The 14,712-nt window shown below is 35.0% G+C and overlaps 1 protein-coding gene across 1 annotated transcript in view; it reads right to left on the minus strand.

Annotated features, from left to right (window-relative positions):
* Window positions 1–14,712, minus strand: part of Rchy1 (Ring finger and CHY zinc finger domain containing 1) — a 53,389-nt gene that overhangs the window by 10,807 nt on the left and 27,870 nt on the right. The window contains exons 6-9 of the mRNA XM_090376251.1: window positions 11,040–11,621; window positions 8,295–8,406; window positions 3,487–3,619; window positions 2,359–2,473 (exon numbers count right to left, since the gene is read on the minus strand). Coding sequence (XP_090232377.1) covers window positions 2,359–2,473; window positions 3,487–3,619; window positions 8,295–8,406; window positions 11,040–11,621 — 942 coding nt within the window. The remainder of the gene's footprint in view (window positions 1–2,358; window positions 2,474–3,486; window positions 3,620–8,294; window positions 8,407–11,039; window positions 11,622–14,712) is intronic.

The following is a 14,712-nucleotide window of genomic DNA, read 5'->3' on the forward strand; positions in this document are numbered from 1 at the left end:
CATGACATCAGCAAAGTTTCTCGTTGAATGTCTGGGCATTCAACTAGGAGACCATCTAATCGAACCACACTTTCTACCAAACAGGCTAACAGGAGAGCTGTACCTTCAGTTGCTGCAGAATGTTCTTCCAGACCTCCTTGATGATGATAATGTTTCACTTTAGCAACGCCAGAACATGTGGTTTATGCATGATGGTGCACCGGCACATTTTGCTCGAGTTGTGACTCGGTATCTAACTAGAAGGCAGGGCCAACAGTGGATAGGGAGAGGTGGGCCTGTAATGAGGCCTCTCAGATCACCAGCCTTAAAATCCTATGAATTTTTGTATCTGGGGGTCATGTAAAAAGCTTGGTGTACACGTCTAACATTAACACAGTTGAGGAATTGCAACGTCGGGTTGAAGGAGCCTTACATCAAATCAGAAATGACCCAGGAATGCCTGAGAGGATTCGCAACTCAATGCAGAGAAGACTACAAAGCTGCGTATGGATGCAAGGACAGCATTTTGAACACCTTTTGTAACATCTGTAAAATCCTGTGGTGTTGAAACCAAAAATTAAAAATGTATTATCTTATGTTTAATAAAACCACCATTAGCAAAGGATTCACAGCATTTTGCTAAACTAGTGCTCCCACAGTCAGTGGCAGATCTTAACAGAAAATGTGCATCATCTCAAAAACGGTTCATTTGTGGCCTGATGTTCACTGGGACTTTTTTGCTTATTTTAGTTTCTGCTTTACACCTTTAAATTATTGACCATCGTTTTTGAAACGCCCCGTATATAAAAATGGGTATTCAATGTAACCCCTTAAAGGTAATGTTTAAAGAGTTACATATGAAAAGAGATATACAGTTGATGAAATGGTTTCAGTGAATGCAGGATTAATATATCATATATGACAAATGCACCTAAAAGTGCAAAGCAGCATTAAAGGATGCAAGAGTATATATAAGTTATATTAATATATTGAATTAAGTATGCATAAATGAATGTGAACGTCACACAAAGTGCCAGTAATTAGAAGGGTGAGGAAAGTATAAAAAGAAGTGTAGTAGATTTATGAAAGGTGAAAGAATGTTAATATCCTAGAGGTTATGATGAATTAAGAAAATTATGGGCTGAATTGCCAAGCCAATATAAAGTGGGGGAACTGTAAAGTAAAATTAATACATCAAAATACTAATAAAATGCAAATAAAATGAAAATAAAAAGGTATAGCTGTCATTAGATATGGGGGGAAACATTTTTAGTAAATGGTCTTTCTAATACAGTATGGACAAGGTAGTCCCTGAAGAAACACATAGGGACTACTTTGTTCATACTGTATTAGAAAGTGCTAATTTCATTTTTGTTCTTTTTTGGCCTTTCGCTTTCCTTCTACTACTACTATAGACAAGTATAGAAATGCAGTTCCTGATACATGGTCAGGTGTAGTCCCCTGATGAAATACCTGATCATGTATCAATATTTATTTCAGCTGACATCAGATCAAGCATTTTTGCATTACATATATTAGACCATTTACTAAAAATGTTTCCCCCATATCTAATGACAGCTACACAATTTTATTTTTATTTTATTAGTATTTTGATGTATTAATTTTACTTTACAGTCCCCCACTTTATATTGGCTTCGCAATTCAGCCCATAATTTTTTTAATTCATCATAACCTCTAGGATATTAACATTCTTTCACCTTTCATAAATCTACTACACTTCTTTTTCTACTTTCCTCACCTTTCTAGTTACTGGCACATTGTGTAACTTTCACATTCATTTATGCATACTTAATTCAATAGATTAATATAACTTATATGTAGGTGTGTCTAAAAATAAAAACACAATTTTAGGTCATTGTGCAAAAAAGAGATTAAGCTTATATTGTATAGATAAGGTCTCAGTAATGGGGAAATTGAGACTCTTTAGCTATTTATTATTTTAAATCTAAATTCGATTCAGATGTAACGTTGAGAACACAATAGGAGATTTCATATCTGATGACTTGACAGATTCCTTCATTTCCACACAAGTAAAGGAGTCTGAATGCAGTCAGTCTACCACTACGAGGTAATATGATCCTCCGTAAATATTTATAATTTTACATTTCAACCTTAATACAGCTGATGAATACTCATTAACCATATTTCATTTTTCATTAAATTTTTATAATAATGAACAAGAAATTTCAAAAAAATAAAAGGAAATTCTTTTAGACTTATCACACCACATGAGTGTTTAAAAAGATAAAAAATAAAGAAATAAGGAAAATAAAGTATTTCTAGATTATCTGCAATCAGATTATGGTTAATTTGAATTTAATGCAAAATATGATGCTATTATGATTAATAAACAATCACCTGTTCTTTTGCACAAAATCCACATATCATGAGGGTAGCATACTTCATTTTATGATCTACTTCTTTGTCATCATGACACAGATCACATGGATAGGTCTTTCCACAACACGGAAACCTGAGATCAAATAATACAAAAAAATTTCAGAATTATGTGGAATTTCTTAGTGCAATTGTGCAATAGGTTCTTTGCTCATAGTTTTAATGCCAACATTTATTTTTAACTACGTATGCATTTTCTGTGTAACATACACAATTTAAGAGAGAATGCCAATATCAGAAACTATATATCCATGCAATTTAAGAGCAAAGCTAGAAGCTGTGGAAGTGTTCTGTAACTAACATAATGTTAGTTACAAAACATTACCTGCTCATGAAAAGACAACAACCTCTGAAAAGGTACCATTTGGGTGGCAGTACTCAACTGAATATATACTTCTATACTCAAAAGAGTTACTTAGTTGTGCATGAGTAGGATAACTCATTGCCAAGGGAATAACAATGAAATGTTTAAATAATGATTCCTTTTATGCAAACTTCATTAGCTTTTACTTTTTAGCTATATAAGAAAATGATGCTATAGCACTAACTGTATATTAGCTCAGAAATTATTAAAATAAGAATTCTATAAAGTCAACATTAACCTTTTCTAGAGTGAGTTCCGTAAGCATATATAGGCCCTGAGTAGAGTTTTCTGATGGTTGCCAAATCTGTGGTATTAATTTGTTCTTATTTTGGCTTTGTTGTCCATTATCAGAATGAGATTTTCATCAAAAATCAGATCAGCAATAATTTAAAAAACATGCAAGAGAATTCATGTATTGCATAGAAACTAGTTGCTTCTTTTTTTTTTTTTTTTTTTTTTAATGGAATACTGTCTTCTAGATCTATTTGTTTATCACTTCCTGCAATTTCATCAATTTTGGGATCTGAATTTCAAAAGAATTTTGGCTTTTGTAATTCAGAATATAAATAAGAGATGGCAACACTTACTGGCTGATTTCAAACCATTTCATAGATAAACAGACATTACTTGAAACCATCTTAAAAAAAATAATATATACACACACACCACAGAAAATGTTAATATACCAGAATAACTGCACAAACTTGCAGTATTAATCAACTTACCGAAGCCAACGAAAGCTTTTCTTGTAATGTTTACAAGTTCCATTTTCTGGAAGTGGTTTCCCCTCCTGAACAGCAGGATCTTTAACTTTTTTATTCTTGTTTTCTAACTTTATCTGATGGACATGTTTTCCAGCTGATAAAAAATGAAGGAAAAACAATATTTACATGCAGAAAAACTATTTATCTTAAGTAACATCGGAAAATAAAAATAGCTTGTCTTTCTTTTTTTTCCTTTCTTTCAGAGAGTAAAAAAAAATATTACGTCCCACTTTCCATATCCACTTACTGTACATAAACGCACTTTCTGTCATGCATTACCAAATTTTGGCAAAGTATGGTTGTTTTGTGATAGCCAAGTTTCCTGCTTGTGCATTCACACTGTTGAACTATAGTAACCCTGGGTATAAACCCTATCTGTAACGTCCAAATCAAAAATATTATGAATTCCAAGTATACTGGAGGTAAATACTCGGGTGTGAGCCAACATAAGAAGGAGTATATGGTATCCACGCTATACAGAAGAATGGTTAACTGATTCAATGATATATGATTTTTAAGGTGTACTGGCAACTTAGGCCATCATGTGCACCATGTTAAAAAAAGAATTAAGTACTGCCAGTATCACATAGCCTCTGATACCCAGAAATATGAGGTGGCAACGACTCATCAACTTGGTGTAATACTACTAGTTTGTTTAGTAGAGGCTTAAAGTTTCCAAAACTTTGTCCAGACTGTGTAGCAAGACGTACTGTTTCTTCTGCATGCCTCTTCTACAGATACTTCCATGGGCACTGTTCTTCTGAATTGGCTTCTATAATTCCCGCTCTCTCTTTCAAAACAGTCTGAACATGTGCCACCACCAGCCAACATCCATTTACTGTCAAACTTCAAACTCACAGACCCAACCTTTCATCTTCCTCGTTTATTCATTCAACTGCCGTTTTCTGGAACAACCTTCCTTCATACATATTTCATGAAAATTACAATCTACAGAAGTTCAAGTACAATGTCAACAAATATCTTCTTTCGTCTTCTCAACCTCCAACCCAAGCACGGTACTAAGTACTATAGGTTCTAATACCTCTCGTGTTTGGGGTGTTCGTAAAAAAAAAAAAAAAAAAAGTACAAGTAGGCCCCGCTTTACGACACTTCAATTTATGGCATTTCACATTATCGCCCTTTTAAAATAATAATGAAAAAAAAAAAAAAAAAATATATATATATATATATATATATACACACGTGTGTGTGTGTGTGTGTGTGTGTGTGTGTGTGTGTGTGTGTGTGTGTGTGAAAAGAAAATTTGAAATCGCAAGCATAAATGCAGCACAGGAAGTGGGCACCTTTGATGGCACCAGTGTCGATATTAATTGCTTTCTCCTTGTCCGCCAGTGTGCACATGTTGTGAGTTGTGCCTTAAAGTTTAATAATTTCCTGTGTTCATTAGTGCAACCATGTCTTCTAAGCATAGTGGTGGATCTGTGCCTGCACATATTAAAAAAAGCAGCAAATCTCTAACAACTGAAGTGAAAATAGATATTATTTGTTGTATGGAATCTGGTAGGCGGCATCCGGCTGTTACGACCATTATGTTTGTTTGTTTGTTATTTGGTTTTTAGGAGCATTAGCAACTAAGGCCATATTGCTCCGGGGATATGCGGTGATCATTCCCTGACCTTTCCGCATCCTCCGTATTTGGTGGTCACGGGCTCGAACCCCGGTCTAATCAAAAAGCGTGTGCTATGCACTGCTGCTCCTGCCCACCTGACTATAGAGGTGCCACAACCATTATGAGATCAAGCAGTCACATACAGGAATTGTTAGTGTAAGCATTTCTAGAACAACCTATTCAAGGAGTGAGAAGATGGAGATGTTATTAGTGCTGTGGATAGATGATATGAACCAAAATAACATTCCTGTAACACAGGCAGTGGTTATGGACAAAGCTAGAAGCTTGTTCAATGAAATTAATGAGGAACTGAATCATTTTCGGCTAGCAGGGGGCTGGTTTTCCCAGTTCAAAACCTGGATCAGAATTCACAATGTAAAAATTACTGGTGAGGTGGCTAGCACCGACATTGCAGGTGCTGTGGAATATTCTCCTATATTCCAAAAGTTAATGGATGAAGACTGCTACACCCCAGACTTGGTCTTTAATGTGGATGAAATGGGGCTATACTGGAAGATTCCTCATAGGACATACATAGCCTGTGGAGAGAGGTGTGCCCCTAGTTATAAGGCTGGAAAAGATCGGCTTACATTACTTCTGGGCAGTAATGCATCAGGCACTTTTAAGTTAAAGCAGATGTTGGTGTACCATTCAGAGAACCCACATGTTATTAAGGGCATTGTGAAGACTCGACTTCCTGTTTTCTGGTGCTCTCATAAGAAGGCGTGGGTGACCCACACACTTTTTAGTGAATGGTACACTTCATACTTTTGTCCAGAGGTGGCTAAATTTTGTGCAGCAAACAACTTGCCCAAAAACGTTGTTTTAGTCCTCGACAATGCTCCAGGACATCCAGCAAATCTTGAAGTTATTCCTAACAATGTTCTGAATGTGAAGGTCGTTTATTTGCCACCCAACACCACCTCACTGTTGCAGCCAATGGATCAGGGCGTTATTGCGACTTTCAAGGCGTACTATTTACGTATGACCTTCAAAGGGATTGTCGAGGAAGTGCAGGCATCTAACTCAGCGACTCTGAAGGGCTACTGGAGGTCCTATGACATCCTTATGGCCATGAGTAATATTGCTGCAGCCTGGAAAGAAGTGTCACAATCATGCATGAATGGCATTTGGAGGAAATTGTGGCCTGACGCACTGTTTTACTTTGAGTTTGAGCCAGTTTCAGCAGTGGCTGAAGATGTCATTCGGACGGCTGAGGATGGTGGCCTTGACAAGGTCAACATTAATGTTGTCAGTGAATCGCTGAAAAGCCATTGTGAGCCTCTTTCAAAGGAGGACTTAGAAGAGCTGGCTGCACAACTGGCTAAACAGGATTCTGAGGAGGAAGAGCAGGAGATTGTGCCAATTAGGACCCTCAACACAAAGACACTTCAATCAGCTTTGGTACAAATACAAACAGGCTGTGAAACTCTATGTGATAATGACTCAGACTGGAAATGCAACTCTTCCATCCAAAGAGTTGTTACTAACATATTGAAGCCCTACTACAATATGTTAGAAGAAAGAAAGAGAAAGACTCAACAGATGTCATTGCTGCAGTTCTTTTCTAAGGCCAAAGAACCTGCAGAACCAGTCGATCCTCCATCAGGCCCATCCTATTAATGCCAGTCAGAGAACATCAATGGGGGGGGGGAGCAGACAGTGGCATTACTACATACTCCAAAGATGGCTCTACAGGAACAAAGTAGTAAGTTAAATTTTTATTTTATTACTCGTATTTTATCTATCTATATTATTTATATCTCATAATTATAAAATAATCACAAATATTTAATAAAAAAATCACTTATATTAACTCTTATGGTTCAATTTTTGTAGTGAAGGAACCTGTCTCTTTTAAAAATTTTGTGCCAGGTACATAATGTGTCCTGCCGCTAGCATATTTAACGTGTTTTAGATTTAAGAGTCATCGGCAGGCGTTAAAAATGTTTTAATTTTCAGATATTAATAAAATTTGTGGATAACAATGTTTTTATTTTATTAATAATAATTACATATCGGTTACTGAAAGTATTGGTCTGCAATGACTAAAGTAGGATATATAATTTTTACATTGAAGAGATTTTAGTTCATGAATAAATACACCATCTATAGTTGTTTCATTATGTGTAGTATTTATCAAAAGATCTGATGACATGTCCAAGTTGAAGATATTTTCATAAATGTGCAGAGCTCTTTTCCAGCCTCAGGAGTTTAATTGTAAAGAAAAAAATTACATACATTCAATCTGAAAACACCAGGCAACTTGAAACCAGATGTGTTTTCAAATTAATGCATTTCCCAGTTTCCAAAAGTTGTTTTGTATCTTAAAACCTTAATATTTCTGTTTCTAAATTCCTTAGCTTTCCAACGATATGCTATACATCCACATTATCCCATTTATTACATGAGAAAATTTCCTTGTTCACATGTTCACATTTTCCACTATCCTGGAAAAATTACTGCTTTTAGAGGTTTGAAAGTTTTCCCTCTAGTATAGAGCTAAGCTGAAGCTCCATGCAAAATTTCATTAAAATGGTCAAGTAGAAGATAAATTATTGTTGCCATCATACAAGTAAGATTTCAACAATACAAGTTACAATAATTTGCTTCTAGCGGAAGCTGAAGACTATGTCACTTCTGTAACGCTTCTCATGTGATGGTTTTTTTGTTACAAAATTTTTTGAATAATGCCAGTAAAAACGTTTTTAATATCAATACATTATAATTCTTTCTCAATTTACGGCGCTTCAGCTAACGACCCTGGGGAACTGGAACATAACTCCAACGTAAATCAAGGCCTACCTGTAATGACAAAGTACTGCTGCTTCTTTGTCTGGGTGCAGGTTTAAATAGGAGGGTATAAAATGAAAATTACATCAACAGAGGCATTGTAGGAAAATATGGAGAGAAGGTAAACCTAACAATAATGTTAAAATGCAACTAGAATTCTGAATTAGGGTTTTTTCTCATTGAGGCCAAGTTAGATTGAATATTAGCATAACATGGATTTCTCTCCACAAACAATTTTTGGGGCAATTTAGGCACTTCATTGTAGAAGAGTTTGGCTGAATATGACATTTGATTTATCATTAAAAATATATAAAAAGGAAAATTAAAAAAAAAAAAAAAAACTTACAAAGCAGTTCAGGAGGCTGCAGCTGATGAAATTTGACAGACTGTGCAAATACTGCCAGTTTGCTATTGCAAAACATGCACCATGTGACATGCTGTTGTCCATAATGAATTCCCTGCAAAATAAGGGCATTACAAACAGATTATTAATTTCTGTTACTTTTTAAATTGAAATTGTGCATAAAAATGTATATTTTTAGCCAGAACTTAAAGAAAAAGAAAGAACTGAACAAACTACCACATTTGTTTTTTGCTGTCATATAAACAATGACTGTAACTTTGCCCAGTCATATGAACACAAAAATTAAATATGATTCAAAAAATTGGTAGGTACAATTTGTCCTCAGGTGGGCAATAAATTTGTTTTGACTTGCATGGGAAAGTGTGCCTTTCTCAGATAACTAAACTGCATTATGTCCCTCAAGTCTTATATTGAATATTAAATAATATTCTTACTTTTATTTTTATATATCAATTTGTAATCCACTTTTTTTTGGCCTACATACTGATATATAAAAATAAAATAACATATCATCACACCAAAGTCATCTAATAGATTTCCTAGAGAAATTCAGATAAGGTTGTTGAAGGTTGTGCATCCCAGAACAAATATTTTGGTCAGTCTGCAGCAGGTGCATCATGTTTTAAGGTGTCATGAATGGCACATTACACCTTAGCATACTGCAGACCAAAATTATCCCCCCGAGGTTAATAAATGTGGAAGCATTCATTAATCTCAAGAAAGCATAATTTTTATGCAGGATGATTAATCTCAGAAAGCATAATTTTTATGCAGGATGGTACTATACCCCCATACTGACAATGCACCAGCTCATGCTTAATGGATGAACAAATAATCAGTGGCCACTTTCTGTAGCCTTGGCCTGCAATATTACCCAACCTAACTCCAGCAGACTTCAACTCTTTCAGATATGAAGGACACAATCCATTGGAAGATAGTGAACATTCCATTCAAAACTCTTAAGGCAGCTGCAGAAAATGGAAAACAGCATCTTGATTGCTTATTAGAAAATGGTGAACAAGTGGAGATTTGATCATCAATAAATATTAGCGAAAAATTTATCTTTGTATTTTTTTAAAATTAACCATTTTTGCATTCTCCCACCAGGTGGTACATGGGCATGCAAAGTGATTTATTTTTTTATTATTAAAAAAAAAAAAAAAAAAAAAGAAATCCCATACATACTGATTATAATACAAAAAAAAAAAAAAAAAGAAATCCCATACATACTGATTATAATACAAAAAAAAAAAAAAAAAACATTTTTCAATACACCCAATAGTCTGAATTATTAATTATTAAAAGTGGGAAGAACTTTATAACCAATTTGCATGTGTGTGTGTGTGTGTGTGTGTGTGTGTGTGTGTGTGTGTGGCATCAACAAGTGTAAACAGAAAAAAAAGAAAAAAAAAAGACTAACAAATAGCAAATACTGTTATTATTCACTCACTATTTATTGATTACGCCTTTCTATATTTATTTATCACCAGTACTGTTACACTTGGACTGTCATCTAACTTCATTAAAACTTTTAATCTTCAAGCACAACATGCACTTTATTCAATGTGTTGTGGTTTAGAAAAGTTAAAGAATTTTACTTGCACTTGCTTTGATAAAATTTATAAACAGATGAAAATGTCCAGTTTCACTGAACACTTCTGAACTTTATTCTGGTTTGTGTCATTAACATACACTTAGTTATTCAGTTTTCCTGTTCTCCAATTTGAAATTTTTTGATAAATATAACTTCCATCTGGTGTTGTAGAGGTGGGTAATTTGAATAAATTCAAGGAAGGACTAGCAGACTGTTAGAGAGCACGGGCAGATAATATAGGAATTTTTTTTTTTTTTTTTTTTGATAATGTAAAAACTTGTTTTCTTCATTAATAACATTTATCTTTGACTGTAAAACATACATCACCAAAAAAAATTAATTCCCTAATGATAACGAAACCATCTACAATTTCTCTGCTTCAAGACTGAGCAGGTTTGTTCAGTCAGTGTGGAATGAATCTAGCACAGATCTTTTGTTTGCCAAATTGTTGTACACCAGAGTATTTGTCATCTTTCAAATCCTCATGGTCATCCCGAAATCTCACAAACCAGTGAAAAACATTCACGTGAGACAGTGCATCATTACCACACACTTGTTTTTCCAATCTGCACTTTTCCCTAACTTGGAACAAAATTTAAGGTTCATTCTTTATTCCATCATTTAATACAATGAAATATCTTGAACAACACACAACAGCTGTAACAAGGCTGTGGTGAATGACTTAAATATGAAAATGGATCTTGTAGAGGGAAGTAGTAATGTGGGCTGGCTGCCTCAGACTGTTGCATCATGGTCCTATATGCTCTGAAATGTGCAATGGACTTAGATGCCAGACTACGTATAAAATAAAAGTTCTGAATTTGTAAATTAATTATATCTTTAAAAAAAACGTACCATTCAATAGAAAGGTCCCCTTGTGTTTGTAAATTAAATTGTCAACAAAATGTAAGTATTTCCCTATTAAATGGAAGCAAGATATTTTCCCCCCTTTACTATATTAATATTATAATCTGCCAACCTAAGGTTATCTACAGCCCTTATTTCAACAATTTGAATGTTAGCTAAGAATTAAGGAAGCAACTGAATTATTTTCATAAGTATATTTCAATTAATAAAATATTCAATAATTGTGTATTTAATTTAAATATAAAATAATTAAATTGAAAACTTACACTGACAGCTGTGTATTTGGAGCAATTCAAACAGGTTATAGAAAAGGTACAATTCATGAGAGGTACATCTACAGCCTGACAACCAATCAAATGTAAATATCCTAATACTCTAGAAAATTGGTGAATTATTGTTGGCTGGAAACTGATTTCTTGAACATAGTGACATTTGGTACACTGCAAACTATTATGGCGACGTGGAGGGGTGGTTATTTCATGCCTGGTTTTACATCTGATGCATTGAAGAGTTAAAGCAATCTTCTGACATTCAATAGTAGCAGCATCAAAGCCAAGCTGAAAATCAAGTAGTTTTACTTCTGTTCCACGTTTTGGAGTTGACATATTTAATGAGTATCCCTGATTAGCTTTCACCTCATTTTCTTGTTCACTATGTGTATAATGTGGACTACCACTACTGTTTCCCTCATTAACAGGATTTAAAGGTTGTGGGATTATGTCATTCTTTGCCAGAATGCTGGAATCAGACAGAGGTCTTTCTGATAAATCATCATTTGAGGAACCTGTTAGTTCTTCAAATGGAACAAATTCAATGCCAGCAGCCTTAGCTTCCAATTCCTTTTTTACCTATTAAAAAAAATAAAAAAATAAAAACCACATTACCACAAATGTATCTGATATCCTACCAAGAACCTCTAAATTTGTAAGTCATTGTAAATCTTATAAAAGCTACTTACAGCTTTATGAAGCAATCATTTCAGCAATGAATTTTGCTACTCTTCCTTGCACTACTACTATTTTATATTTACTGGTACTCAGCTTCACATAGGATGCAATAAGCAAAACTATTTTCAATTTACAGTAATTACCTTATTTTATCTGTGTGATACAGTTAAAACTCTGAAATCACAAACCACTGATAAAGTCAAAAGAATTATGAACAAAGTATATATTACAGTAAATTTTATTACTGTTGGGCAGTATTTCATTTATTAAAGTATTTGTTAATTTTTATTCATGTAGAGCTCTCGTGCATATTACACATTTTATTTATTGTGCTTCCAGGGCAATGAGCCCTCATGCACTTATTCATGTAGAGCTTTCACGCAGACAATACATTGTCTGCGTGAAAGCTCTACATGAATTGCATTTTGCAATTTTAGTGCTAAGATCAAAAGGTTTTTGTCATTATCAACTCAAGGGCATCTAACATGAAGTTGTCCATGAAAAAAATAAAGTGGGCTTTGCAGGGCAAGACAAACTGCATGCTGATCCCATTATCATGTTGATTCTTATTGAAAAACTGAAAAACCAAAATAAGTAAACAGCTGGTTAGACTGAAATGGCAGTTCTGCATGGCTATTCATGATGGTAACTTCAATTTCCAATGACAGATAGCATGACATGACTGACAACTGTGTTCCATTTCAGTGTTGGAAGGTCCAGATTCCTGAAAGGCATAATGGGAGCACCACAGTCTCCATTAACTTTTTTTTTTTAATTATAAAATCTACTTTTTAGCATTTTATTGTCATATCGAAAGTCTTATTTTATTTAGTATAATTTATAAAATTTATCCCATTCCTCATCACTTAATTTGTTTCTCTACTTATTTTATATCTTCAATTGCACTAATTTGCTTTCTTTTTTCTTTTTTTTTTATGAAACCCCCAAACAGGAGAGTTATTAGAATCTATAGTACTTAGTATCATGCTTGGGTTGGAGGTTGAGAAGACAAAAGAAGATAATTGTTGACACTACACTTGAACTTCTGTAGACCGTAATTAAGGAAGGCTGTTCCAGAAAATGGCAGTTGAATGAGTAAACAAGGAAGATGAAAAGTTGGTGCTGTGAGTTTGAAGTTGGACAGTAAATGGATGTTGGCTGGTAGCAGCATGTGTTCGGACTATTTTGAAAGAGAGAGTGGGAATTATAGAAGCCAATTCAGAAGAACAGTGCCCATAGAAGTATCTGTAGAAAAGGCATGCAGCAGAAACAGAACGTCTATGAGACAGAGAGTGAAGGAAGTTGGAGATGAGTCATTAATTAGCCTAACTGCCCTCTTCTGAATGGAGTCGAGAAGTCTGAGAGAGATTTTCGGGGCACCCCCCAGATGTGGGAACAATATTCCATGGTAGGGTGGATTTGCAATTTGTACAGAGTGCACAGCTGTTTGGAAGAAAAGTAATGCCGAGTGAAAGAGAAAACCAAGTTTTCTAGATGCAGAGGAAGCGATATCTGCAATGTGCTTGTGCCAAGAGAGATTAGAAGTCAGGGTAATACCCAAAAGAGATATATCATTTTGCCTAGAAATCGGAGTGTCACCAAAGATAAGCATAGGAGCAGAAGAATTCTTTTTGCGAGATATAAGACAAGACTTCAGTTTTAGAAGGATGAAATCAACTAAGTTGTCTTTGCCCCACTGGAGAATTACCTGGAGATCGGCATTTAAAGAATTGGTAAGTTGAAGCTGATTGAGAAGGGCAAGCTTTCTCAAAATGGAAACTGGAATGCAATGTGCTATCATCCGCAAAACTATGGATAGTATTTCAAGATTACAATTTTACAAGATTCTCTAGCTTACTGCCAGAGTTGAATACACCTCTGGCATTCCCCTCGCTGAATAACTCCTCGTGTGAGAATGTCGATGCAAAATGTTCATTTAGTTTGTTAGCTACCTGAGCAGGATCATCAACAGTTGAACCATCAATATCAAGTGGACCAATCTGATTCATCCCCTTCCTTCTAGAGTTTATACAGGTAAAGAACTCTTTGCTGTTTTTCTTTGCATCCCTTGCCAAAGATTTCTCGTAATCTGCCTTCGCCTGCCTAACCTCCTTTGTAACTTGGTTACAGATCAACTTATATCTATCATAGGCTTCCATGTCATGCATTAATTTATATGTATCCCATGCATTTTTCTTCTCTGCCATATGTCTGATTAGTTCATCTGACATCCATTTAGGCCTAAACCTTGAACAATATTTCTTAGTTGGTATGTAAAGCCTAGTAAGCTTCCAAGATAAGTTCTTTGAATGCTTCCCATTTTGAATTTGCTGTTGGTAACATCATCAGTTGGTCCCACTGAATAGAATTTAAATACTGTCTCAGACCATTGTAGTCGGCTTTATGAAAGCAATAACCCTTCCCTTTACTCCTGATGGTAGTTACCTCTTTGAGTAAATCCCACTTCAGCACACTGTGACCACTGCCACCTAGTGGTTCCTTTATCTGCAGATTCTTAATGCATGAAGAATCACTACTGATAATCAAATCAAGAATATTACTCCCTCTAGTTGCTTCCTGAACATGCTGATGTAGAAAACAATCATCCAATAAATCCTTAAAAGCCTTGCTAGTGTGTGAGTGACCAACCCACAAATTCCAGTCAATATCTGGGAAATTAAAATCCCCATTATAAGACTCTCACTCCTACTCTCAATTTTGATCTCCCAATGCTTATGTCACACCAAACTGACTTGACACTGCACTGTCCAGCGATGTCGACTGGCTTCACTTCCTTGGATTTTATGTGTTTCTTAACTAATAGCATAACCCCTCCTCCCTTCCTATCCTATCTATCCTTTCTGTAGACGTTGTACTCTCCAAATTCTAGTTCTGCATTCCTTATATCTGTGTGACACCACAGATATAATTGATACTGGGATATCACTTCTCTGATATCCCAAGAATATCCGCCTTTGATGCTTTGAGCAAT

Source organism: Mastigoproctus giganteus, chromosome 1, assembly GCF_048544385.1.
Source record: "Mastigoproctus giganteus isolate SK-2022 chromosome 1, ASM4854438v1, whole genome shotgun sequence".
NCBI lineage: Eukaryota > Metazoa > Arthropoda > Arachnida > Uropygi > Thelyphonidae > Mastigoproctus > Mastigoproctus giganteus.